Genomic DNA, 26,860 nt, shown 5'->3' on the forward strand with positions numbered 1-26,860 from the left:
GAGAGCTGTTAATTTTGATAAGGGCAGCTGTGTTCATGTATTTTGTATCAAAGATACAAGTGTACTATTTAATGATGTCCCTCCCATAGATACCAGGACAGAATAAGAGAAAAAACAGGAAAATATCACATGACCAGTATGTAGTATCATGCATTTAGCAGTTTTATAATCAGAAATGACTCCACCACAATGCAAGCTTCATGGAGTATCCCATGTTCATATAGTTTAACTATAAACTATTTATAATAAACATGATCTAAAAATATGGGGTTGCTACCCTATCATTTATGTTTAGTTTCTTAAGGACATGAGACACCAGAACCCTAAGCCTGTTGCAGGTCCAGAAAGGAATTGTGCCCTGAATGGTCGTGAAAAAAGATGGCTTATGAGGAAAATCTAGTCTAGTAGGAAGGACTGAAATGAAATACTTCTCTTGTATGTTTGTGGGAGGTGTTGGAAATTTCCGAAGTGCATCTACATGTTAATGTTTTATGTGAATCAGAGTATGCATTTAGAGTAAGTCTCCTGAGCTACATGATCCTCTTTTTCATAGACCAACCTGAGAGGTCATGCAGTAGATTCCTTCTGGATGAACATAACTGGAAGAGGTGCTCCAGGGGGACCTAATTTACTTTAGCAGTTTATGGACATGAGTTCATGGGACTGGACAAGTTTGAAGGGAAAGGGAAGTTGGCATACATATAGTGCAAGTATTAGATCTGTCAACATCAGTTGTTTTGCTCAACAGATGTGCTACTGTGCTTCACACTACTTCCTAGTGTGGAGACACCCTGGGGTATTTGTAGCTGATTCCGGAATGATTGGCTGGTAGGCAGTGCAGGCGAACACAGCCTGTGGTAAGCGTAGCACATCACATACTGTTGGGACCCAACTACTCAGTAGTCTTATAATTACACAGAATAGTCACATGGACTGTCATTTTCAGTTATAAAGTCAGATAAGTTAGCACAAAAGTAGCATGCACACATTTCTGAAACCTGGAATATTACTGTCTTTTTTGGTAAATCATGTTTTCTCAAATACACTTAAAAAAAAAAAAAATCACGTCTACACTTAATATTTACTTTTACAAAACACAATATAATTTTTAGAACATCTTTTGTTCCTTTTGATGCTAATTTCCCAGTGGGCTACCTTTGTGTCATTATTTTTGAGCCAGGATATATTATTATTATCTTGTTATTTAATTTGCATAGCAAAATCTGCTTTATGACATGAGAGAAAAGGCACATTAAGAAGCATTTTGGAATGGTGAGGGTTTTGAAATTTAGCCTAGAAACAAATAGTCAACAAGATGTCTTTTACTTTTCATATTCATGCTATTAGATTAGATTTTGTTCCCTTCAACTGGATTACTTAACCCCAAGAAATGTGTGCAGGGTTTGGCCCCAAGTATATGCATTAGTGTGGGATGCTGAATTTACTTCTAGTATCTTAGTGTCATTGTCTTTAATTCCCCTGTTGCTTAGTGAAATGAAGTTTATTTAGGTCTGGTTTCTTTTATAGATTGATAGAAACTTCTGCTACATAGAATAAAACTCAGTTGAGATCAGTCTTAGAAGTGGTAACACTGAAGTCTGTGAAACCACAAGAAGGCAGTCATAACTCACGAGTGCAATGGAGACACCAGGATTCCTGTGGCTCGTTTGTTTTTACAGCTTGTGTTTATCTAGCAGTTTTTCCATCCATTTGAGAAGGCACTACTGTGAAAAGAGGAAAGGTGTTGTGTACTGGAGATGCAATGTTAATCAAAGCTATGCATAGTCTATATTTTCAAAACTACTGATCTCTTGTTGTTTCATTGGTAATGACCTTTGGATTTTTGCTCACTGTCTTTCTAGGAACCTACCCATGATGACAGCTTTATAAGGAATGCTGGTGTGTATCACAATTTAGGTGGTGGTTGCTGATTTTACTTGATTATTTTTCATAATTACTCTGATCTTTATCTCTTTTTTTTTTCTGTGTTTTCCTTTTGGTGCATGTGAAGTTGTGGCTTTACATATTTCAATGTAAACTTCAGTGAGGACAGTCTAATAGAAATGAAGGCTGAAGATGACTTTGCACGAACTGTTTGGGAAATAATCAATGCAAGGTTTAGGTCAATACAGTTCTGTTCATACCCACCCATCCACAGCAGGAGCCTGCCATATCACTGTGATCAGAGCTAGTGCATTACAGGTGATGGCGGCATAAGTGTAAATCCAAAAGAAAACTTAAAACTTTCTAAAAATACTAGTGCTACTGATACTTTGATTAAATTATTTGTGATATGCATTTGCTGGTGTTAATCCAGATGTTTAAAATTAGACAGCAGTGTTAGTCAAGCTGTTTTCCATGATGATTTAATTTTAGTTTCTCTTTACAAACAGTAGTTATGTCACCAGAATCAACTGTTAAGAGCAGACCAGTTTTGTAACTGTTTCTTACATTCAGTCACCTCTTTAACTTAGTCACTTTGGGTTAACCAGTAAACAACATTTACTTTTCTACAGTACAAGTGTCTGCAGTATAGAAATGGATTCTGCTGAGGAGGATGTACATTTTGTTTGTCTGTGAGGGACCATGGCGACTGGTTACAGTAACAGAAGGTCTGCATATATTTGTTCCAAAATGCATTCTTCTGTTTTTCTGTTTTTCATTTTCAGAATATTGTCACTTGGTTTATTTAAAAAAAAAAAAGTTAAATCTGTTGTATTTACTCATAGGATCACAGTGGAAATATATATACATAGTTAACCTTAACTCTATTTCTACAAAAGTTTTTGTGTAAAACACTCACCATAAAGTTATCCAAGTGCCTGCCCGATGGGTAGGTAATACATTAAAAATGACTAATATCTACTACATAGTGTTTGTTCTCTTCTTTCATGTTAGAGTCCTGTCAAGTGGCTTTTTTTTTTGGTATTGTTCTGGTGGTAGGTGTTATGCTTTGTTATTTTGCCAGGTTTGGATAATCATTATTTGGTTTTATTGTTGAAATTTTGGTTTTCATTTTTGTTAACGAGATCAAAGTCTAAGGAACATTCTTTATGCATCAGGGAAAAAATTAAGGTCATTATAGAGCCCAACCTGCAGTCTCCTGCTTTCAGCCACAGCAAGGAGCAGCTGCCCCTCGGGGTCAGGGAGCTGGGGCCTGAGGGTGATCCCAGCACAGGCCGTGCCCTCTCTGAGAAGCAGCCCCCCAGGGCCTGCACAGGGCAGGCAGCAACCGGTGCTGGTGACAGCCCCAGGCATGGGATGAGCTGGGGCCAGGGGCAGGCAGGGGCTCCAGACAGGGGCAGAAGGAGACCGGGTGGCTGGGCACAAGGCTTCAGCATGGGGACTCAAGTCCAGCTGGGAGACAGTGCCAGAGGCAAGCTACAGTGTACATCCAGGAGGGGTGACCTACAGCACTGGTGTGAGGCAGGGCCAGAGACAGGCATACCTACAGCTTAGCTCAGGCAAGGACTGATGGCCCCAGCCCCGCTGAACTGGGGTTTCTGGGTGGTGGGTCAGGGCAGGGCAGTTAAGGCCTATTTGTGTCCTCAGGGCCTTGACACTTGGCACACAACATCCTAACATGTAACAAAGGGGAATATACCAGCTAAATTCTCTGGAGCAATCAAAACTAAGCTAAAACCTAAGGATTTTCAAAAAACAACAGTAAATAAAATTGAAGATACTGCATAAATTATGCTAAGACCCCTTCTGAATGTTCAGTGTTCTTGTCCGTACACCTCAAAATGGTGTAAGCAGAAGTAGAAAAAATACAGAGAATATCAAGAAGAAAGTCTAAACATATGAATGAGCCACTAGTTGCTCATGCACTTCTTACACTTTTGTTTCAGTAACGGTGGTTTGCCCCTCCCCCTCCCCCTTGAATATGAGACGTGCTATCTGGAAATTGGTTAGGTTCTCTGTGACTATGAAATACTTTGGAATGAGCTGTTAGGGTACGTGATGAAAGCTTGTCTGCACACCCACAAAGGAGCTCAGAGGGACAATGGCAGGTGGGGGACCCCAAATCACACCCTGCCTAGCTACTCCCAGACCCATCACAGGAGCCATCAACCTATCAAATGCCCATCCCCACAAGGTCAGGGGAGGAGGAGAGAGTCCCAAAAGCAGATGGGAACCTAGGTTAAGGACTCAAAGGGAGAGATGGCCTTTTTGGAGCCTCCAAGGACTGTCTCAGGAGAACCTCAGCCCCTGTGTCCAAGCATGAGACCCATCAAGATTCAGCAATGCCAGGGCACCTTTGGAACTGAGGGGGCTGATGCCTGGGGTGTGGGACACATTATGGGGTGCAGGGGAAATGTGTTTCAGGATTGCGCAAGACATACTCTGAGGAAGTGGAGGGGTAAGGAGATAAAAAGGGTTGGATGTGTGTAAATAAGTGATAAGCTTGTCTGTTCATGCCCTGCACCTGGTCAGCACAGGCTCTCCTAATTTCTCATTAAATTACTTAACTCTTCCTGGGTGAGGGAGTCTGTTCTGTGCATGCATGTGCATATGGTGGTCCAAGTGCCAGCAACTGAAGTCATAACAGAGGGCTGAGGTCCCATGTGTCTGTGGTGCCAGTGACTGGAATGAATGCAGGTCTGGGTGCCAGCAGCTGGGCTGGGACTGTGAGCTGGAGTGCCTGTGTGCTGAGTGACAGCAGGTAGAGAGACCTGAGTGAGTGAAGCCACGTGCCAGTCTCAGAGAGGGACCTTGGGTTACAGAGCCTGTTTGTCTGTGGAGTCAGAGGCTGGACAGAGCCCAGGTGTGTGAGCGCTTGTGAAGAGCAAGCTGGACGAGCTGGTGGGTAGGTGAAGTTGCGTGGTGTAAATGTGCCTCTCTAGGGGTGAGAGCACAAGAGAGCTGACTAAAGGGGACCAGGAGAGTCCTGGCCATCTCTAGGTGGGTCGTACCAAGTCTCTAAGAGCAAGACCAAAGGATTTGGCTGCTGGGTATAGTGGGAGTCACAGTCTGCTCTGTGTGTATTTGCTTGTGTGCATGTGAGATGGGCCATGCCAGCAATTGAAGTGGGGCTGCGGCTTGAGGCCTCATTTGTCTGGTTGCCAGAAACTGTGAAGACTGGTATCCAGGGGTAGCTACTGGGCAGAGCAAGTGTCTGAGCCTAGGCCCTGTTGGGATCCATGTGGCAGGTGTGTGTGTATATAATCTCAGTATCATAGAATGGTTTGGGTTGGAAGGGACGTTAACGATCATTCAGTTCCAACTCCCCTGCTATGGTCAGGGACACCTTCCACTAGATCAGGTTGCTCTGGGCCTTATCTAACCTGTTCTTGAACACTTCCAGGGATGGGGCATCCACAATTTCCCTGGACAATCTGTTTCAGTGTCTCACCACCCTCTGAGTGAAGAATTTCCTCCTAACATTGCAATATAAATCTCCCCTCTTTTCGTTTAAAACCATCCTCCCTTGCCCTATCATTATCTGCCCAAGCAAAAAGTTGCTCTCCATCTTTTTTATAAGCCCCCTTTAAGTATTGAAAAGCTGCGATGAGGTCTTCCCAGAGCCTTTTCTTCTTCAGGCTGAACATCCGCAGCTCTCTCAGCCATTCTTCACAGGAGAGGTGCTGCAGCGCTCTGATCAACTTTCTGGCCCTCTGGACCCATTCTAACAGATCAACATCCTCCTTGTGCTGGGGGCCCCCAGACCTGGATGCAGGACTCCAAATGTGGCCTCACAAGGGTAGAGAAGAGGAGGACAATCACCCCCTTCAACCTTCTGGCCACACTTCTCTTGATGCAGCCCAGGATGCAGTTGGCCTTCTGGGCTGCAAGTGTACGCTGCTGGCTCGTGTCAAGCTTTTCATCCACCAGAACCTCCAAGTCCTTCTCTGCAGGGCTGCTCTCAAGGAGTTCTTCTCCCAGTCTGTACTCATGTCTGGGATTGCCCTGACCCAGGTGTAGCACCTTGCACTTGGGCTTGTTAAACCTCATTAGGTTCACATGGGCCCACATCCTACTCAGCCAGAGGAGGGAACAGGATGAGTCTGTTGGTACTGTCTGTGTTGATGTGAGTGCCCTGTCCAACTTACAATCAAAATGTGAATGCCTGCTGTAGGATCCTCAAATAAATTGTCTGAATATTGTTCAGGTTTGGAAGTGCTTGCTTTTTCTGCAGTATATGACAGAATTTTGTATTACCTGGAGCTTCGTAGTAGTAGCTAGAGTTGTCACGTGGCTTAATATAGCTTAGAGGTGATGAAAGCCTAACTAACCAGTCTGATCATTTTATATCAGGATGGAACGAAGTATCCTAATTAAATGATTTTAATGGAAACAGCTCCTGTACATGCAAACACCATGCCTGTTTATCTAAGTGCGAGAAATGGTCCTGCTCAGTAACATTTGCCTAATGCTTGATTCTTGCTTTATACTATTTCATTTCTTATTAGAGCTATTATAAAGCAACAGAAATTCCTTACAAAGAATTTAATTTTTCCTTAAGACATAGTTTACAGTGAAATAAGAAACTTTATGAAGGAACAAAATTTATGCATTTGTTTATATGTCATAGGCTCATAGAACCTATCTTCCCTGGATTGAAGTCAGGGAACCAAAATATTTCTGGGATTCTGTTGTTTTTTTTATGGATGGTATCATCTAATATTAATCCTTTTCTCTCCATGGCTTCTCCAGTGGATGATCTTCAAGCTTGACTTACAGTGGACAAAGACTTAGAACTGAAGACACTAAAAATGTATTTACATAAATTTTCTTTTAAGCAGCAGTCGTGCTTCCCAGAAGCAGACCTTGTCGTTGGACTGTATGACCTTGCTCATTCACTTATTTCTACAGAGTAGTTCAGTTTCTCTGGCCAGGTTTCAGTCTCACCTCTAACATGTTGTTAAAAAGTAATTGCAAAGGGTATAAGTGCTTAAATTTGCTCTTGCTTGGTGACTTCTGTGGCAAGTGTTCTAGCTGTTACATAAAAGAGTATCATCTTTTCATTTATCATCCATGTTTTCAAATAAAAATGTGAGCCAGTTATTTATATGCAAAAGGGTAACTAAAATACCAGAGCCCAGGAGAGCTGTGTGGGACTGTGGTTCCCCTTTTCATATATCTGCTTCAAGTTCATGTTTATACTCACGAGAAAGGCTTTGAGAAACATTTTCTTTGGCATTTCCTTTCTGCTGGGTTTAGTATCTCTCCCCACTAAGTGTACAGGCTTTTTTGAATTTCATTCCTAGGTGCATGCTTTGGCATTTGGAAAACGAAAAGCCTAATTTGAATTTGTTAATTCCATTCTGCACCCTCATTCCACACATTAGAGTTGAACCTAGGATCACGCAGCACTGCCACAGATAAGTCCCTATATTAATTTGTGTCTTAGTGAGCATGTAGGCAGGAAATTTAAGTCAGGCAGAGTGTAAGTGACATTTTAACATAACATGTAACGTCATGCTGTTGAGTTTTTGAAAGGTTAAGGAAAATGTTGGGAACCTGTCTCTTTAAATTCATCACAGCAACAGCTATTGATTTCTGTGCTGAAGTGCTCTGTTTCACATCAGTGGGACACTGTCATTTGAGGGGCATATTTTTCTGCTTTTTTGTCATTTTGAAAGAATTAGGAACATCATCAGGAGAAGTCACTTCTGAGTGACAGCAGTTTCACTCAAAAGTGCACTGAAGATTGGGCAGGGAAGTAAAGTCTTCCAAAACTGATAGCAGGGATACATGTATTGTCATAGTAGATTAAATGGCTACTTAAGTTTTCACAACTGATCTCTGGCACTTCAAAAGAAAGGTTATATCTCCTAACAGGTAATTGTGGACAAAGATGCAAATGAAGGAAATTCCCTCTCCCTCTCCCTCTCTCCCCCTTGAAAGGCTAGTTTTGAGTTCCTTGTGAAGGTTATTAAATTTCTTCCCCGGGGCAGACTGTAGATAAAGATTGGTTCTTCATTGTCTCTTTACATGTAATTTTATCTTCAAGACTCTGCACAACTTTTTTTAAGGCATGAGAGGGCACAGAATACGGAGGTTTCTATTTTAACTGTTCAGGTCCAAGGACATTTGTTGTTTACCAGAAGAAAGCAAGCATGCGCATATGCTTGCCTGAGATAAAACCCAATAAAGCTGATTAGAGATACCAATTAATCAGTTTCATTGCAAGTAGAATCATAGAATCAATTAGGTAGGAAAAGACCCTAAAGATCATCAAGTCCAATCATCAACCTGGCCTACTGAGTCCTATCACTAAACCAGGTCCCTTAATGTCATGTCCACACATCTCTTAAAAACCTTCAGGAATGGCAACTAAAGGTCTCTGTTCACTTCCTTAGGCAGCTTGATCATGCTCTCCATGAAGAAGTGCTTACTAGTGTCCAATTTAAACCTTCCCTGGCACAACTTTCCTTGCATCCTAGTGCTTTTCACCTGAGAACAAAGACTGACACCTTGCTACAACCTCCTTTCAGGCAGCTGTAGAGAGGTATAAGGTCCCACCTCAGCCTCCTCTTCTCCAGGCTAGACAACCTAAGTTCCTCCAGCTGCTCATATTTCTTCTTTTCTAGTCCCTTCACCAGCTTTGTCGCTCATCTCTGAGCATGTTCCAGCGCCTCAGTATCCTTCTTGTAGTGAGGGGCCCAAAACTGAACATCGTATTGTAGGTGTGGCTTCACAAGTGCTGAGTACAGAGGGACAATCACTTTCTTGGTCCTGCTGGCCATGCTATTTCTGATACAGGCCAGGATGCCACTGGCCTTCTTGGCCACCCGAGCACACTGCTGGCTGTCAACCATGCACCCCAAGGTCCTTTTCTGCTGTGCAACTTCCCTGCCATTCTTCTCCAAGTCCAGTTTGCCCAGTTGAGCACAGCTTCTTCTCCTCTTTACCGTACAAAGGTGGTCCTGAGAATACACTGGTGGAAAGCTTATAGACAGAAAAAGTGGTTTTTAACTCTTGCCCAAAGACATTTCTGCATGGTGGTGTTAAGTCACAACTAAAGTCAAAGTCAAAACTCTAATTGGCGTAAGTCAGGTCAGGACTGGGTCGAAGAAAAACAGATGTGAGATAACTGAGGATGTAATGTAGGAGGATGTGAAATGCTCCAGATAAAACACAAGATTTCTGATGTTTTGAAATTACAGTTTCTGCCATGTAGATTGGATTAAAAACAGAAAAAAAAATACAGATGAACATTTTTTAAACTTAGGTTAGCCATTTGCTAAGATGGAGAATAGAGAAATGTTCATTTAGTATTCCAGCTTGCTCTGATAACCCATTGTTCAACACAAGCCTGTAGAATTTGTCTTCACCTTGTACAGTGAAAGAAAGATCATTCATATCATGTTTGTATGAAATTGAAGTTGCTAAACAGTACTTTTATGTTTTGCTAAACTTACTTTTTAATTCAAGTTATAATAGTTTTCAGTGGAAAAAAGAAAACAGTCATAGAAATTAAACATTATGAAGAAGGAGAGCCACACACCTGGGCATTTACTGCATTATTGTCTCAAGTAACAGATATAATTCAAAAGCAGGAGTGCTTTTTCTAGTTCAGTGGAAGGCAGCAGCATAACTGAAATAAAGCATTGAGCTTCTACTAATCTGTTATTGCAATCAGCTACGTCTGTCACATTTTATATGAAGAAGAAAGGGGGGATAAATTGGAAGTAGCACATAAAATATTGTTTTAACATTACTGTTGGCTAGATCTGTAAATGGAGATAATAAATCCTTGTATGGCATCGAGGATAGAGGATAATACTAAAGTATTCCCACTAGCATATGTTATTTATGGCTGTTCTAAAGTTTTATTTCTTCTATTTATGTCTCTCTATTTGAAGGGGTTGGACCCGACATGTTGCTCATAGCTAGCTATTCTTATGCTAACAAATCTCAATTTTAGCTAAATTCTACAGTAATGTCAGAGAAAAGTGGTATTATAAAATCAAGTAATGATTACATAGTAACCTGCTGGGAAGTTAAAACAAATGTTCATAAAACGTTGACATTGAATTGTATGAACCAAAATTTTAAAATCGCTCCTAAGTGAGTTTAGAAGTGGAAAGGAGTAGATATGTCCTTATGTATATTATCCCCAGAGCTGCTTAGTTAATAGAGGAATGGAAATTTTTAGCATTACAGCTCATATGAAAAAACATGTCATATATAGAAGTTTTCTAAAATTCAGTTTGAAAGTAGAAGTGAAAACAGAAGTATAATTTGCATTGGTTTGGTTCTTAAGGTGCAAGAGTAATATGCAAGTTTGTTTTGTTTCTATTCCTGAATTTTGCAATGTGCCTGATCCAAATCTGTGTTTCTGACTTCTCACCAAATTCAGAACATGCTTAGTGTTCAAAATGCAGAAGACACTGCTTTATCTTGTATGGCTGAAACACCCAAGTTTGTAGCCTAGTTACCTTTTCCTCTTTTTTTTTTTTTCTTTTTCTGCTAACCAAAGCTTAGAGAAAAATTTGGAAGGTGATTCTGAATTGACCTCGGAAATGATTCACCATTGGTATATTTTGGGAACTGTCTTAAGTGGGTGGTGCAAGAAAGGTGTCCTCAGTTAGATGACTGATCTAACTAAGTTTTATTCCACTGATCTCAAGGTAGAGACAGAGAGACAGACACTGATCTCTCGGGGTAGAAGAGATCTCTCTGATCTGTTTTTTTTTTTTCTTTTTTTTTTTTTTTCTGTGTATGTGTGATTTAAGTTAGTTGGTCCAGCAATTAACAGAAGAGTGTGCTTAGCTTAAAGCACAAGCAGCAATGATATCCTGTTCATATCATTAGAATCACTTGTGCTTAGTTAAAAGCTGGTTTCTATTCTTTGCTGTATGAGGGCTTTATTTTCCACAAATTATTGGATAGGACCACATAAATCAAAATCCATGCTGTTTTTACTTGCTGTGCTTTCTGGTCTTTTTGGTGTAGTCTTGCATAAAAAGGGATACTAGTTCTTTTTACTATTTATTTATTTATTTATTTATTTATTTATTTTGTGCTGGGGCCAAGCTCCTGGAACAGCTGGAAAGATTTTTGGAATGACTTGAACAACCCTGGGAGCTTGTGTGAAGGCATAGCTATATACATATATGAAGACATGCACAAACACTATCTCCCCAAACATTAGCTAAGACAAAGCCACCTCCAAACTATAAGCTTCATCACTGTGGCAGCATGCCAGTGAATTCAAGCTCATACGCCTTGCTGAGAGCAGAACTGCTGTGCTCAGACTGGTCTAGTTGGCTTGAGTACAGTGCATGCTAATGCATCTATTTCTGCCTCTGAATTATAGTTGTTGAATATCCAGAGAATAATTTTGTCTTGTGTTTAGAAGCACACAGATAAAAGTTATATATCTGTAGTTTCCCGTAATTTTCTCTTTTGTAATTTTTTCTCTCCTATGTTTGACCCTTTAGAATCTGCTCTAGTAGAACAGGAGGTTACTCATGCCAGTTTCATATTTGTCTTTCTATTTTCATCATATTCCCGTTTCCTTTAGCTTAAAAAAAATAAAAAATTGCAAGTGGTACTATATTGTTTGTCTTGCTGCAGTCAAGATAAGGGAGAGCTACAGTGTTTCCTGATCTGGGAAATGTGTTATCAAAAATTTAAACCAAAGCTGACATGGTTGACTTTTGGTAAACTTATGTCCCATTTAATCCAATTTTTTATTCACTTCAAGGCTGTTCATTATCTTTCCTTGTTAATTTATTTTAAATATTGTGTAATATTTAAATGCAATTAATGGGCTTTCAGTTCATGAATCACTACTCATGCATATTGATTTCTTAAATACAGAGGTTACCTTTGTTTTCTTCCTGGTAAATCTAGATAGGAAGTGTTAGGAAAGGTAGACTGAAAGGAGACTTCAATCAGTTCTCCACCAGTCTTGCTCGATGAAATGCTTTCTTAGCTCTTAGATCACTTAACACTTGCCTGAGCCTTTTACTTAACACAAGGGAGTTGGAGTCAGGATTGTTACTAATGTTGTGACACAACATCCTTCTCTAAAGAGAACTGTAGGGTGAATTCTGTTTGAACCTACTAGGATGATCAGATTTATTCTTAAAAAAAATAATAATAATATTCATGTATTTTATATTTGTTTTTCAGAACAATGGGTCACTTGCTTGGTGCCAGAATCATAAACAGTGCTCAAAGGTATGTTCTTTTTTTTTTTTTTCCTCCTATCTCATTTATAAAGTTATCTTGTTGCTCTGATATTGTCTGTAGATGAAACGCTTTTCATCTTAATCTGAAGAAGCACCTATTTATACTTTATTTGGAAATCTCAACCTGTAATGAAATATCCCAAATTAAAACCAGGTGATTTGCTCTTTCAGGACAAAGGAATCATGTCTGAGGATAAGCATTAAGTGTAGTTAAGCCAATATAATTCTGCTGTTATCAGCAAATTTAAACCACCTGAAATCTGATGTATCATTTCTGTTTCAGTGTTTTTGAACATGAGAGTAAAATTGTCAATCACTTCAAAATATTCACTCGGTAGCACCGAGGTATGCCAACACTGAACTTTCCTTTCAGTTTGGGTATTTAATTTTTAGCATGACACTGAATTTCTTTTAAGTGACTCTTGATACAAACCGCAATGGCTTCACTGATGCCCAAACCTATCCTGGCAAATTAACCTGGAAAGCTTAGAGGGTAGGTGAGCTAATAGTCAACTGATAGTGCAAGAATTTTTCTATGGTGTCTACGTAGATGCAGCAATGATTTGGGAGCTGTTCTGGGTTGGAGTGGAATTACACGTTCTAGGCAATGACTGTTCATAAATGTAATGGAAGATGAGATGCATGTATTCATTGACTTGGAAATTTACCTGAAAATGGTGAAGAGTTTTCTCTAGTATTTTTGCCTCTCTTCTGAAAATGTATTTCTACAATAGTTTAGGCTTCTTATCCAATAATTATTCTGTGAAGGGTGTATTTCAAGTGGGATTAAAACCGAGTAGCATTATAGTGTATTGTTTTCTTAATGTAATCTATGTAAATACTGATGCTAACTCCTGATTTTTAACATGACAATTTATTCTTTACATTTAAGAAGTGAGATTACTGGTTCACTGATAAGTGAATCTAGCTTTCATTGAAGTGAGTGGGATTGGAAAAGGACCAATTTATTATTGACTGTTCCGTTGCAGGAAGACAAAACAGAGCTGACCACTTTTGTCAGTATTAAAAACTGGGTATAGCAGCATCGGTAAAAGAAGAGAGGGGAATGATTCCTATTAGTTCTGCCACATTGCTAAGAATTGTGCTTCTGCCATGAAATCATATTGTTCTTGATGAAGGGGTGCCGAGAATTTGTTTCATCGTAACTGAATTGCCTTTTAAGGAAAGTGTAGAGGTCTTGACCCGTACTGTTGTAATTTTCTTTCTTTTTTTTTTTTTTTATTTGCTTATCAAGTTTGCCATGATATTTAATCTGAAAGATTTTTCAATGGTTTGTGCCTGCCTAACAAGGAACAAGTCATACAGAAAAAGTGGTCCAGCTTTTAAAGTAAGGCAGAGATTATATGAACATCTCTCTGAGTCACTCCCAAGTTTGTAGAATCCACATAAAATGGATGAAAGGGTATTATTTTAAGGGTTACCTATATTATATTAGTCTCTTAAAATCAGTGTGTGAATGATACAAATTAGTATTATTTTATAACACAAAATGTAATGAATCTTTAAGTTTTAAATTACTTAAGGTAACATGACTATGAAGTATATGTTATGTTTTCTTTCTGAGAAAGGTAGTACATTTTGCGTAAGTAAGCAGTTTTGCCTTCTTGAAAAAAAAGAAATATAAACTTAGTCAAAATGTTAGCAGAACTGAACATTAGCAGAACTAAGGAAAATATGCTTAAGGTAAGATTTGATCTTGCATGTTCTGCAATGCAAAATAAAACAAATGTGTTACATAACTGAAACTTTCAAAGACATGTAGAAGATGGAGTTAACCTTCTAAAAATGCAAATTCCTTTCACTGCTTCTCAGCACGTCAGTGAAAAGATTTTATGTGACTGTGATTTTGCTAAATATCTCAGATGATGTTTTTTTAAAGGATTCTCACAGTGTCCAACCTTATTTTTGTGCTGGTGGAGTTTAGTGACACAGTTTTTAAGATGATTTGTGGTAAGGTGCAGGTGACAGCAGACATGCAGTTATTTTGTTATCAGAGGGACTCTGAAACACAGAAGCACTGTTTGCTTGCACAAGTATTTGCATGTAGCTGATACAACACTAAAAGGTGATGTAGTTAATTTAGTAACTTTTCAATGATTTTATTCTTTCATGAAAATATTTTTAAGATAGAAAAGGCACAGTGTAATACATCTTTTTACTTGTAACATAACCAACCACATTTTTTTTAGAATTTTTTTTTTCATCCCAAGGACAAATGATATAGCCTGTAAAAGTAGAATTCCTGGACGAAAATTATCATCGTAAAACGTCCAGTAGAGGGCTTTTCATGTGTTTTTTCCTCATTGCAAGCACCTTTGATATGTGTTTTGGCTTCAGTTTGCCTAGACCTGAACTGGCAAAAAGCGGTTCCAAATCTTTCTCCATTATTCTTTGTGAGTAAGACCAGTCTGGCATACAATTCTTTGGAAATTTTGTGGACACACTTATGTACATAGAATAACTGGGAAAAATATTGGAATATTTGCATACTATACAAATGATTTTTTCGTCATGGAATTCTGTGGTCTTTATTTTTAAGGACACTTCTGGAGTAGCAGATTGCTGTTTATAAGGTATTATTCAAGTTCATTTTGTCAGTGAAGTACCTCTAAAGTTATTTCAAGCAATTATATCATTGCCTTCTAATATAAGTGTAGTCAACAACCATTAGTTTGAAAATGAATACCTTTGAGAACTACTAATTCAAAGAGATGCAAATCTAATGAACTAAAATGGTTGTTGCTCTCACAGGAACAGCTGTAGATTGCTACCTACATCCCAACAGGCTATTTATTTTTGTTATTTTAATGGAGCAAGTCACAAAAGCGTGACTTTGAGCACCAAAATATGCACCAATGATTTTATATGTAATTTAATTTAATAAGATCTCTCCAGTGGTCTATTTTACAAGGTAAAACTCAAGAGAGCTCTTGAACGCATGCCCTCTTTTGACATTAGATGGGTAATTTCAATATGCTAAATATATTCTTTTATAATTAGGACTATTATATGTTCATTAAATAAATTGCCATTTTTGGTTGCAGTAGTTGATTTATTCACTGTCATCATGCAGTCCTGCATCTTTGCTTGTACGGACTTCAGTGGAAGACTGAGGGCTTTCTTGGGATCTTACCAGTTGCCCAGTTGGCTTCTACTGCAAATATGAGTATTGAGGTAAACATGAAGACTGTAGACTTGGCCTTTACACTGTAGTGAGTGAAGTTGGTCATGAACTTATTTAGAAATAAATTTGAAGTCATAGTTATTTTGTCTAACTTTGTCTGCAATTCTATTGTTTTGTTTGATCATATGGCCTTCATATTATTGCATAGTTTTGTCTTTCTCTTTTTTCATGTTTTACTCTTTTTTATTCTGATCGCTCATCTCACTGCAACTTTATGGTGGGTGTTTGGTTTTCTTTTTTTTTTTAATTACACATGGTCATGTGGTCTCAAATGACTAAGAGTTGTGGTTTTTGTTTGTTTTTCTTGAAGTTGTATGGAAAAAATATGTATATTTTTAAAGTCCTTTAGATACAACCAAAAAATACACTTTGGTGTTGAAGTTTATTTTAAGGTTTACACATTTTTCTACAGCTTTATCCGGAAGGAAAGTGCTTGGTATGGTTGGTTAGAATTATAATAGTGCTTGAGAATTATTATATATACAGAATAATGTATTGTATATGACAAACATCCACATGTTCTGTTTGTACGTTGATTAATCCAGTAATCATCAGGTCCTGAAACAGTTTTGTTTGTTTGTTTGTTTGTTTTAATCTCTTAGTAACTAATTTAATAACAAATATTTTAAGCATGAAGGTCAGTCTTGAAAACTTTATGTGCCTTTTTTTTTTTCCTGTGAATATCAGAGCTTTTGGATTGCTATTGCAATGGCAATAGCAATCCAATTGCAATAGTAATAGCAATCCAAAATCTGAGGTTCCATTCGGATATGATAAGGAATGTTAAAATTTATGATTTTTTTATACTTCACTTGGTTCACTGGTAGATTACTAGCAGCCTGTCAGATTTGCTGAATATTGTGAACATGGGCTTATTAGCAACATCATTAGAAACTGGAGCTGCAAAGTGGAAAGACTGAGGGAAAGCAAAATGGACTGGTTTGGGCTGGGCTCAATATGTCTTTACACACATTCATTGGATCAGGATCTATATTTCAGTTATCTCCACGCATTTCTGGGTACCACATGGATAAAAAGCTTGTTTAGGAAGAGAACGAGAAAAGTAGATACACCTTTCTTTTCTTTCACTTGAACAACTAGATAAAAATCCAGCCAGCAGCTGGTTTAGCAGAGAAATGCAAAGCTGATCAGAAGCTCTGTTAAGTCTAGTGTCTGGTCAGGTGAAGCCAGCTAAAAGTGGAATCTGGTAGGTTAATATACCTATGCAAATTGGACTTGATTGCTGCATTATAGCAGAATGCTTAAGTTTCATATTGCAATTAAAAATATTTTCGTGGCTGTTATCACAAAAAAAACCCCACAACCAAACAACAAAGCAAAAATAAGTAAAATAATATTTTGACATGGATTACCTGTGATATAGAAATAAAACCTACTTTGGTCTTGTTCCTCCTTTCTCCCTCCTATTAGTCATATTTTCTCTGATATCTCATTAACATGATAATCTATTCTCTTATTTCATTTTAAAGAATTCAAACTTGCTTCCAACACAGCTATTCAATTAAATTTGATACAATTTGCAACCCTCAGTTGTACTGGAAAAGTTTCCTCTAATTGACAGCATTTGGAAAAAACTTTTAAATTTTTTTTTATTTCTGGTCTTAATGGCAGCCACTGGAGAGAAAAAGGTAGGACAGTTCAGTGTTTGAAATCCCATTGGTTGAATATGCAGAGTGTCTGAAGTAGAATAAAACAGTCTGCAAGGACAATTCAAATACTGCAAGGATAACAATTTTGCACTGGAGGCTTGCTCTTTTTGTACAAAATCAATAAACTCTTTTATGTTGTGTTTTGAGTTCCCCCACTGACTTCACATTTGCTGTTGAATTTAACCTTCAAATCTTTACATAATTCTTGTTTTAAAATTTTCTTTTCCTTAACCTTTCTTTTGAAAATCTTTATGTGGTCTTTTGTATCTTCTCTCTACTAGTGTCACTGTTTTGTATGCCTATCTACCTATTTCTTACAGATCTATCAAAGAATCAACCTGTTTAGGTTGGAATGGACTCTTGAGATTTTCTAGTGCAACCTCCCTGCTCAAGAAGTGTCAGCTAGAGCCAGTTGTTCAGTCCAGCCGGGTTATGAGCATCTCCGCAGACAGACCACAACCTCTTGGCAGTCTGTTCCTGTACTTGACCACTCTCACAACATTATTATTTTTTTCTTATGTTCAGATTGTATTTTTTGTTTTTTAACTTGTGCCCATTGCCTCTTGTCTGGTCAGTGGGCACTACTGAGAAAAGTGGCTATGTCTTCTCCATTCAACCCCATTAAGTATTTTTACCCACAGATAATATCCCCTCAGGCCTTCATTTTTTTTCCAGCTCTCTCAGCCTCTCTGCTTATGGTGCATCCAGTTCCTTAATCATATTTGTGGCCCTGTTTCTTCTTTCTTACTTCTGCTTTCTAAGCCCCAAATGACTCCTGCCTGCTGTCATTCACAAGACTCCTTCCTGTGCTTAAATCCCAATATATTCTGTCATTTTATTAACAGTGAGTATTGCTAAACTGTATGCGATCACTGTTACTGTTCTGTCCTTGCTAGTCTGCTTTTACATTGTGAGCTCCATAAGCACAGAGGCCATTCTTATGAAGTGCTTGGAAGTGCTGAGCACATAACAGGTGCTTCCTTATAAAAACAGCAATGAGTCAAACTCTGGTGAGAATAACATGAAATGACAAAGTGTTCTACATTGATGCTGGTTTAGTGAAAAATGTATTTTGGCCCGGGGTGGGGTGGGGGCAGAATGACCGAGAAAGGCATATTAAAAGACTTTGTGAGGTAGAGATTTTTTATTATTATTATTTTTTTTTTTACAGTTCCTTACACAAGTTTTTTTTTTTTTTTTTTAAGCAACTGAAAGTCAAAAGACCAGCAGGCATAATTTAAAGCTGCATGTGCAGTGGTATTTACAAGGACTATAGATAAATGTGAATCATCATAATGCTCTGTGAATTGCAATACAGTTTTCTTGTTCCCAGCAGTCAAGGCAGTGGTCCCTGATTGATTGATTCTGCAGGAAGGCTGAAAGGCTATTTTTGAGTTTTCGGGACTGAGAGGAAAATGTGAAAATAAAGATAAATAAGTTTACAAATGCTGCAGCCAAATAAATATACTCTTTCAAAAAGACAACCTTGATCTCTTTTTAGAATAAGGCACACTCCTGAATCCAGTCTGTGAGCAATTGTTCCAGGCTTCCAACTGAGCTCTTTCCAAAGACAATGCAGGTGGAAAGATGAGTTAATGGTTTAAACAATTAGAGATTTGATGCACTCTTCCATCTGTCAAAGCCCACTGAAATGAAAGCTTGCAGTTTTAATTTGTGCCTCCGGCATCTAACTCAGTCTGAAATGGTGTCAGTGATTTGCCCTGCCCAGAGTACTGTCATTCTTATGGTAAGCATTCCGTGCACACATGCTGGGAGACTTTTATCAAACATATTAGTGTGCATTTGAGAGATCATTAGCCTGAAGTAGCTGGAACATTCCAGGTTTCTGAGCCTGGAAACACACATCTCTGCTGGAAAGTATGTTGAGCCACTCTTATTTACACAAGAAAGCTACAGCAAGATAGGGGTAGCTGTAAAATTTAAGAGGAGTAGTGGTTCTTGGTATTGTCAGTCAATCATGATTTAAGTACTAGCCATGAGAGGTGAGATAATAGCTGTTTTGATTTTTGGAAAAAGAAAAAAAAATAATGAAAATTTCCATCTTGATCTGTTAGACAGTATTTTTCTTTCATCTACTAAAAGATAAGGTAAAACCATTTAATAGAAACAGAGTTCACAGGAATTGCTCAGATCGTTGGTGTACTGAATAGATAAAATAATCCTGAGCAGATATGAATTAAGAAGGCAGTTGTTTTGCCTATTCCTTGCATTCCTGTGGATGATTTGTTTTTTTATTATATTCATCCATAGAAAGGTAGAGGGGGCTGAGAGAACAGTAGTGGTTAGATGATTAAAACTAAAGTAGCTAAGAAATAGTTCAACTGAAGTTTCTGGACATTTTTGTTTGTGGAAATAGAAGAAAGCTTTGTGATTCAGTGCTTATGTTTATACAAACACATTAGTGTATAAATGTGCTGTGATAATAGGAATCCCTTTGTTCTTTAAGGGTCTTGAAAACTGACAAATGAACAGAGTTAAAATCCAAAGAATGCTTACAGTATTTTGTAATCCTCTGATGTATTGCTCTATATTTGTAAATATTAAGCTTTATTTTTTAAGTATCAAAAAAGCAGTTTTTTAAGTATCAAAAAAACATGGGGTGTTAAAAAGAAATGAAGAAAGTTCATATTCTTCACAATTGCCATGCTGAATCAAGTTGGTCATCTTTCCATTCTCATACGCTGTTACCAAGTAGACAAGTAAACTTGCAGGTGTAGAATAACTTGCTGTTAGAAAAACTTACTTAACCCCTATTACTTATTGTTGGGTGGTACTGTGAAACATAGAGGACATGTCCTTTCCTAGACACTAGTTTTGGTTTCTCAGCTTTTACTGTTCGTTTTTCACTGTTTGTTCAACTTACACTATTTTTGTCTTGAAGACTAGATCTCTGGGACTCATGGAAAGTGTTGTGTTGGCCTTCACTCTGAATGGTTCTTTCGATAAGTTTCTGTCAGTGTGAAAAATGGTTAGAATCTAGTTCTTTTCATTTTTCTTCTGGCAGAAGCTAATCACCACTGCTGGAACCGTTACAATAGGTAGGGTGTAAAGGATCATGCTGGTTGTCTGTAGCTGAACAACAGTTTTTCATTGATTTGGAATTCTGCTGAGTTTCTCATTGAGTTTCTCAGTGGGTTTCTCATTGGTCTTCATCATGGTTACACAGAAAAGGATGGCAGTTTTGGAGCTTGCTTTTCTGGCTAGTTGTATCTGGTCCACTTGCTAATGTAGGTAAGCAAGTCTGTTTATTATGTTGTTTGAAATTTGAACTATAGAATAGCGAGAAAGATGAGCCAATGCTGTGCATAACCTGCCAAAGATTAAGCAGCCTTCTTTCATGGAGAAAGGATACAAAATTGTCATTAGCAGCTGAATTGTGCCAACACTGGCTTTGAGGATAATAGCATAGGAGTCTCAACACTGATCTCAAAAATGCAGATGTTGGCTTTAGACCTTAGTCTTCATACTCTATACTAAATACAAAAATGCACTTCAGCTAAGGAGAGAAATGTGTGCTTGGGCACGCGCGCACACACACACACACACACACACGACAGATATTTATTGAGTCTGGCATTCTGAAGCACTAAATGCTTCTTTAACTTAGCTGTTTCTGCTTCAGTGAACTCTGTTCAGAATCCAGGGATATTCAGACTGCGGAACCCTTTGTTTAGAGGTATTTGAGCACAAAAATAATCCCTTCCTAGAAACTTTTGAAATAGCAACTGAGCTATGCGGCCTAATCAACTGTAAATCTTTGCCATCTAGCAAGCAGTTGATTAAGTAACATCTAGCAGAAGGCCAATCATCACTGGAGCAACACTGGTCAGACAGTAAAGACAGACAGTACTACTGAGACTAAGACAAATGAGCAGTAAATCTGCTTTAAAGCAAGCAACAGATTTTTGTTATATCCTTTTATATCTTTAGAGTTTTCCCAGGTCTCTCACCACCCAGTTTGCTCAAACATTGTACATATTTTTTCCTCATCTTTCAATAATTTTGCAGTCGGTATGCAAAGGGAAATATGTAACATACAACTGTATTTGAGATTTTGATTTCCCAAATACAATTTTAGTTCCTTAAGCTCAGCTGCATGAATGCCACTCTGGAATTTTAATAGCTCACATAAGTCAGAGAATCTGTACAAAATTTATAACTTTGCAGTTGAGATAAGAATCTTAATTTTGTCTTATTAAATTACATTTCATTAACGTAATTAATTCCTGATGCAAAACTGGCTGTAATAGTCTGTTTAAATGTATGTTCCTGTTCTCTTCTTGTGGGAGACAACTGCAGAGTTAGATCAAATATAGATCTAGTTAAGTGACAAAGACAAAATGTATTTGCGTTGACCTGTAATGTAGTAATAAAATATATTCAAGCAACTGTAAAGGGACAGAGCCTGAAAACCATGCATGTCTCCATCTTAAACTTGACTTTGAAAGCAGTTTTGCTTGAATAGACCTAGGGCCTTATCCAAAACCCACTGGGGTAAGGAATACTGACTTTAAACAATCTTTATATCCATCAATAAGGCAAGATTGTGTTTTTTCAAGTGACTAACCTTGGAGTTCCTCCGTTACCATAATATTGGAGAAGATATAAAAATGTGTTTAGCTGGTTGAGGATACTGTGCTGAGAGGAAGCCAACTGTCTTTGAGGCACACAGCCAAGGAGGTAAGAGCCCTTACAACTCATGCATTGAGTTGTAAGGAGTGCATTGAAATAGAAGTGGGAACTATGACTGTTTTCCACGTTTGAGTTCCTGCATATAATTGGGAAGCTGTCTGAACACAGAAGCATAGTCTGTCTTGAAACAGAACTTGCAGGTTATATTTTGTACACTCAGTGTGATATTTAATCAGGCATTAAAGAGTTAAGTGTCTTTTAACACTGTGTGTCTATTAGAATAACTTTCTATGCTCAGCAAACAAAAACGTTTCTGAGAGGATACGGTGTCAAAGAGCTGTTCTTGTGCCATAGATGTTAAGCAGATCTCCTCACTGATTTTCATTGGAGATTTCTGCCTAAAATCTGTTCAGGGTATAGTGTCAGGTTAATTGATCAGAAAGGTTTCATTTTTTTTTGTCAGTTCTTCTGTAATAATCATGCTTATTCTGTGAATTACAAATATGCAATTTGATTTTTGTTGAATCAAATGTTTTTAGCTATTTCAGTAGCCTGAAGAATTTAAATGCACAGAGGCAGCATAGAACTATATAGACAGAAATCCCCAGAAGTGAGATGCTGACAGCAGCCGCAGGAGAACGCTTAGGCTTGTTTTACAATACTGTAACCTTTCTGAAGTTATATATGTATCTGAATAAAGTATAGAGGCTACTATGTGCAGTCTAATTTAAAATTGGTTTGCACCCTCATTTTATACAATGTGAAGAATTACACAAGCTGTAAACTAAAAGTGAAAATCATATCCACATTTCTTTACTATTGATACATATATTTAATATTCATGGGAAATATGAAGACGTATTTGGTGCTCATTTCCAACATAAGAAGTTCCTCATGCAGGACTAGCAGCAGGATGCACTGTATGGAAATGAAAGAAGACAAAGGATAACTATTCAGACCTGTACCATTTGGGTACTGGTACATATAGGCATAAAAGGGATTTACTTTTTCAGGAAGATGTTTTCAGCTTTTGTGTTTAGGAATGAAAAATTTCCATAATGAATTCTGGAAAGGGATTTTTGCTCTAGAGTATAAACCAGTAATCTTGGAGTTATGAACAAAGGTATTTACTCTAGAATAACTGATGTTGTTCTGGCTTTAAAATGTAAAACCTATGGACTCCACCAAATGTCAGAGTTTGCAGCCTCTGATTTTGGGTAAGGAAAATAGGTGTCTATGTTTTTCTCTCAGAGAGGCGATGTTATTGTTGTATGGCTATATATGAATAAATCCAAAATATATTAAATACCCACAATGAATTAAGGCTTGAGCAGGAAAATAAAAATAAAAATCAGTTACAGCACTTGGGATTTGAACTGATCCTTTGAGGATACTAGCAATTTTCCAGATTTGGGAATCCAGAATCAATTTTTAAAGAAATTTCTTATTAGGAATGAAATATCTCCTATTTTATGATTTATGTGAAACCTTTATCTAAGTTGTAACTGAATTTTGAACTCATTTGGGATAGAAATACATTTATTTGCTCTACATAAATATGAACATCCTTTTAGCCCTTGGAAACATGGCTAACAACCAAGATGGTGCATAAAGTTTTTACTTTAGCATTGCTTATATCTTGTGCCCACTTGGATCAGACTTTATCATCAAGTGGATTCTGATGTGCTGTTCTTTGTAATTCTTTCAGTTTGGCCATTCAGAGAGGCTGGCTTGTGCAGCCCTTGTTAGGAGGAGTACTAACCATGCTTGCTTCTGGGTGGCATGAGTGCTCAGGGGAGGTATGGTCAGACCCAGCAGGCAGAGATCAGTCTGGCTACACTTGTTAATTTTTGTTTGGATCTGGACCATATTGCTGAGTGATATCTGAGGGTCTCATTATTCACTCACTGGGTGGCAGGAATAATGGACTATAAGCATGGGAAGGAATCAGAGTTTTCTGGGTGAGATTTTTGTAAGGTTAGGTGTTGCTGCCATAAAGAAGCACTGAGCCAGTAAGACCTGACAAGTAACTGTTTTAATCAATGACAACATTACCAAATCTGTCTTGGAAGATCATCAAATCAACAAATACTTCCTAAAGAACTGCTCGTGTCTCAGAGAAAACCTCCAACAGCTTTCTACTGGAGATCTGTTCTGCCCATATATTATTTAGGGTTCTACTTTCCTACTATTGTTTATCATTGAAGGTATCTGCATGGCATAAGTACTGTGTTTCTTCAGAGTTCAGCTGTTTCTGCTACATTATTTGCTCATCCAAAGTCATCTTTCACTTAGTATCATCATGTATAACTCCTACGAAAATTGCGATCTACTTTTTTTTGGTGGGGTCATGATGCAGAAAATAATCACCCTTTAATTGCTCATTTTCTTCAAAAGATGAATTAAATCTTTCAGTTTCATAACTGAATATTTTAAAATTAATCTATAGTTATATAATACATTTGAATAACAAATTAGGTATTTAAAAAAAGAAGAGATAACTGGTTGGTTTCTTTCTGGCCTTGTTTTCTGCTTTTAATTTTTGCCCTACCCTTAAATAAACTGAAACCAGGAGAACTAAAATAATGTAATTTTATTGTGTGGAAAGATTATTATTATTTTCTTTGTTGTTAAAGGATAATAGTGGTGTATAAAATCACAATATTCATTCAAAGTAATATCTGGCTTTAAGGGAAATCATCTGATTTTCATGTTTCCCAGATTTAATAAGGGCTTTAAAGTATTGCAGAAAGAATAATTTAATTCCTTAAATAGCAAGTAAGTAGGTCATCAGCATCTTCACGGAAAGGCTTATTTGTCCTTGCTATTCCTGAGTTCACCATTCTGCAAATTCATTTTATAATACACTTGAAAGTAGTTATTGGTAAAGAAGTAGGTATATCTGTATGTGGTTTTTTTTTTTTTTGAAGATGTCCTTTTAATTGTTATTCAGGTGACATTGACAATAAAATAGATTTGCAAATACTATTCATATCCATTAATGTTTTTAATCGCTAAAACAAGAAGACTGAATGAAACAGAAATTCAGCTCTTTTTATTCCCCCTTTTTACTGTTCAAATGGTAGTAAGATTGTCACCTGTGATACTGATTTAGTTCGCATTATTAAAGCGTATAACATGCTTATTGGCTACTTAAACTTGTACTTTTGGCAGATTATACCAAAACATTTAAGACATTTATGGTATTATATAAAAGTAATGGTGAGAGGACAGCATGGCAGTGAAGGGGCAGTGAACAGGCAGCATCTTAGTGTAGGCAGATCACATGCACATCTATGCAGAAAACACAATCTTCCATTTGTTAGAAAATGAGCTGCAGCTTTTCTTTACTAAATTTACCTTTTATTCAAAAAAATAAGTTGTTCACCATGGAATGAAAAAAAAAAGGAAAGAAATTATATCACAATAATTGGAAGGGTTTTTTTTCCTCCCCGAGTTGTCATGGTTTTCTGAGTAGATCAGTGCAATTCAAGCAGATGCTTGTGTGGCAAGTGTGTTCTGTGTTTGCACAGAAACTTGCTTGCTTGATCCTTTGGTTCAGAGTGATATTTTAAGTGCATTACAGTTTTTTTTTTTTTTTTTTTTTTTCCCTGGGGAAAGGTTGAAATACCTCAGTACAGTTGTACTTTTTATTGTAGTTTTATCAAATAGTGAATTTAGGAGAATGCTCTTGAATATGTTTTATAGTGCTGTCATAGAAAGCTAGTGCATTTTTTCTTTATTACTAACATTTGTTAGGTGATGACAGGTTATCAAACAGTACAGAGCTGTTTAACACCTTTGAAGAAGACAATAAAGAGAATAGTGACACTCGCTTAACAAGAAACACAACGTGTTTTGGGAAATCTGTCATTGAGAAGACAGGCCTGTAAAGATGTCAGGCCTATTTTGACCTTTCTGCCCCTTGTTTGTGTTCTACTGTTTCAGCTTTGCAAATGACTTCACATTTGGTACTTGACTTGAAAGTAAACATCATATAATCTGGAAGCGATATGAATATGTTTGAGGAATGTAGGCAAAAAATAGTTTTTGTAATGTCTGCAATTGCATTTCAAAACACTGACTACGCTTTCTGTTTATGGCTCCAGAATATTATTAAAGAAAGTCAAAATATTTTTTCTATTTAAATAAATTATATATATAGTTATTTTGGGGTGGTCTGTCAAAGTGGTTAATGTCCGAGTACTACTGATGCGTAGTACTGTGTGCCTACAGTAATCCAAGCTCCTCTATAATGATGTATGACATGCAGTGTGCATGCTCTGTGCTATATTTTATCAACGTTTGGCTAGCATGATATTCTGACCTTGTCTGATTGGTGATCTCATTTACTGTGAATGTTGCAAGAACAGTAAACAAAGCCTGGAAGAATTGTCAATCTGCCAAGTTGTATTGTTCTGTATCTTTCCAAGACAATGCCGCAAAAATTTATCTGTCTTGACACCTTAGTCTCTTGTATTAAGAAAGCCTTAACCAACTTCTCTTTAGTTTGATGGCCTACCATCTAAAAATGCCACATCGTATAAAGAGAACAGGTGGAAAGGCTTTTATGAAAAAGCCTCAGGGTGATGGAATAAGTTAGAAAAAAATAGCAGTAACTGAAATGTATAAGAGATTCTGAAATTGATGAGATTGCATGTTAAGAAGAGTGTATGAAACATTTAAAAAACACTTCTGTGTTATAATTTATAAACTACTGTGAATAAAACTGTGTAAATATGTTGTAGAAATATATTCAGTATGAGCATACTTTTTTCTTGCATGGATCCAACAGCCATTTACAAATGTTAGTGAGTGCAGTAATCCTGTAACAGTTTTGTTTTATTGTGTTTTCCTTTCTCCTTCTCCTTTCACTCCCTCAAGAAACCTATAAAAGAGAAATGTTCCACTCTGTTCGAACTGTAGGAGGGTTTTGCGTCTCACTCCTTAGGCTCTCTGGAAAATCTGAACCTAAATCTGTGCATAATTTACTTTAAATTGAATATTGAACTTTTTAAATTGGATTATTTAAATTTGCTTCATTTTAGAGTTTTATGTATGAAAGATAAGCACAGGATATAGAATTCACATCTTGATAATGTGGCTGTACTTTAATGTAATTGCTTAAGCTAGCTTTTGTAACTACTTTTGCTTTTAATGGGAAGCTGTTGTTGACAGTATGC

The 26,860-nt window shown here is 37.4% G+C and overlaps 1 protein-coding gene across 1 annotated transcript in view; it reads left to right on the plus strand.

The window, feature by feature from the left end:
- Nucleotides 1-12,084: 12,084 nt before the first annotated feature.
- ANOS1 (anosmin 1) overlaps nt 12,085-26,860 on the plus strand; it is a gene marked incomplete at its 5' end in the record, with an annotated part of 114,962 nt that continues 100,186 nt past the window's right edge. Inside the window, one exon of the mRNA XM_040566171.1 lies at nt 12,085-12,138. Within this exon, the coding sequence (XP_040422105.1) occupies nt 12,085-12,138 (54 nt within the window). The remainder of the gene's footprint in view (nt 12,139-26,860) is intronic.

Source organism: Cygnus olor, chromosome 1 (assembly GCF_009769625.2).
Source record: "Cygnus olor isolate bCygOlo1 chromosome 1, bCygOlo1.pri.v2, whole genome shotgun sequence".
Taxonomy (NCBI): domain Eukaryota; kingdom Metazoa; phylum Chordata; class Aves; order Anseriformes; family Anatidae; genus Cygnus; species Cygnus olor.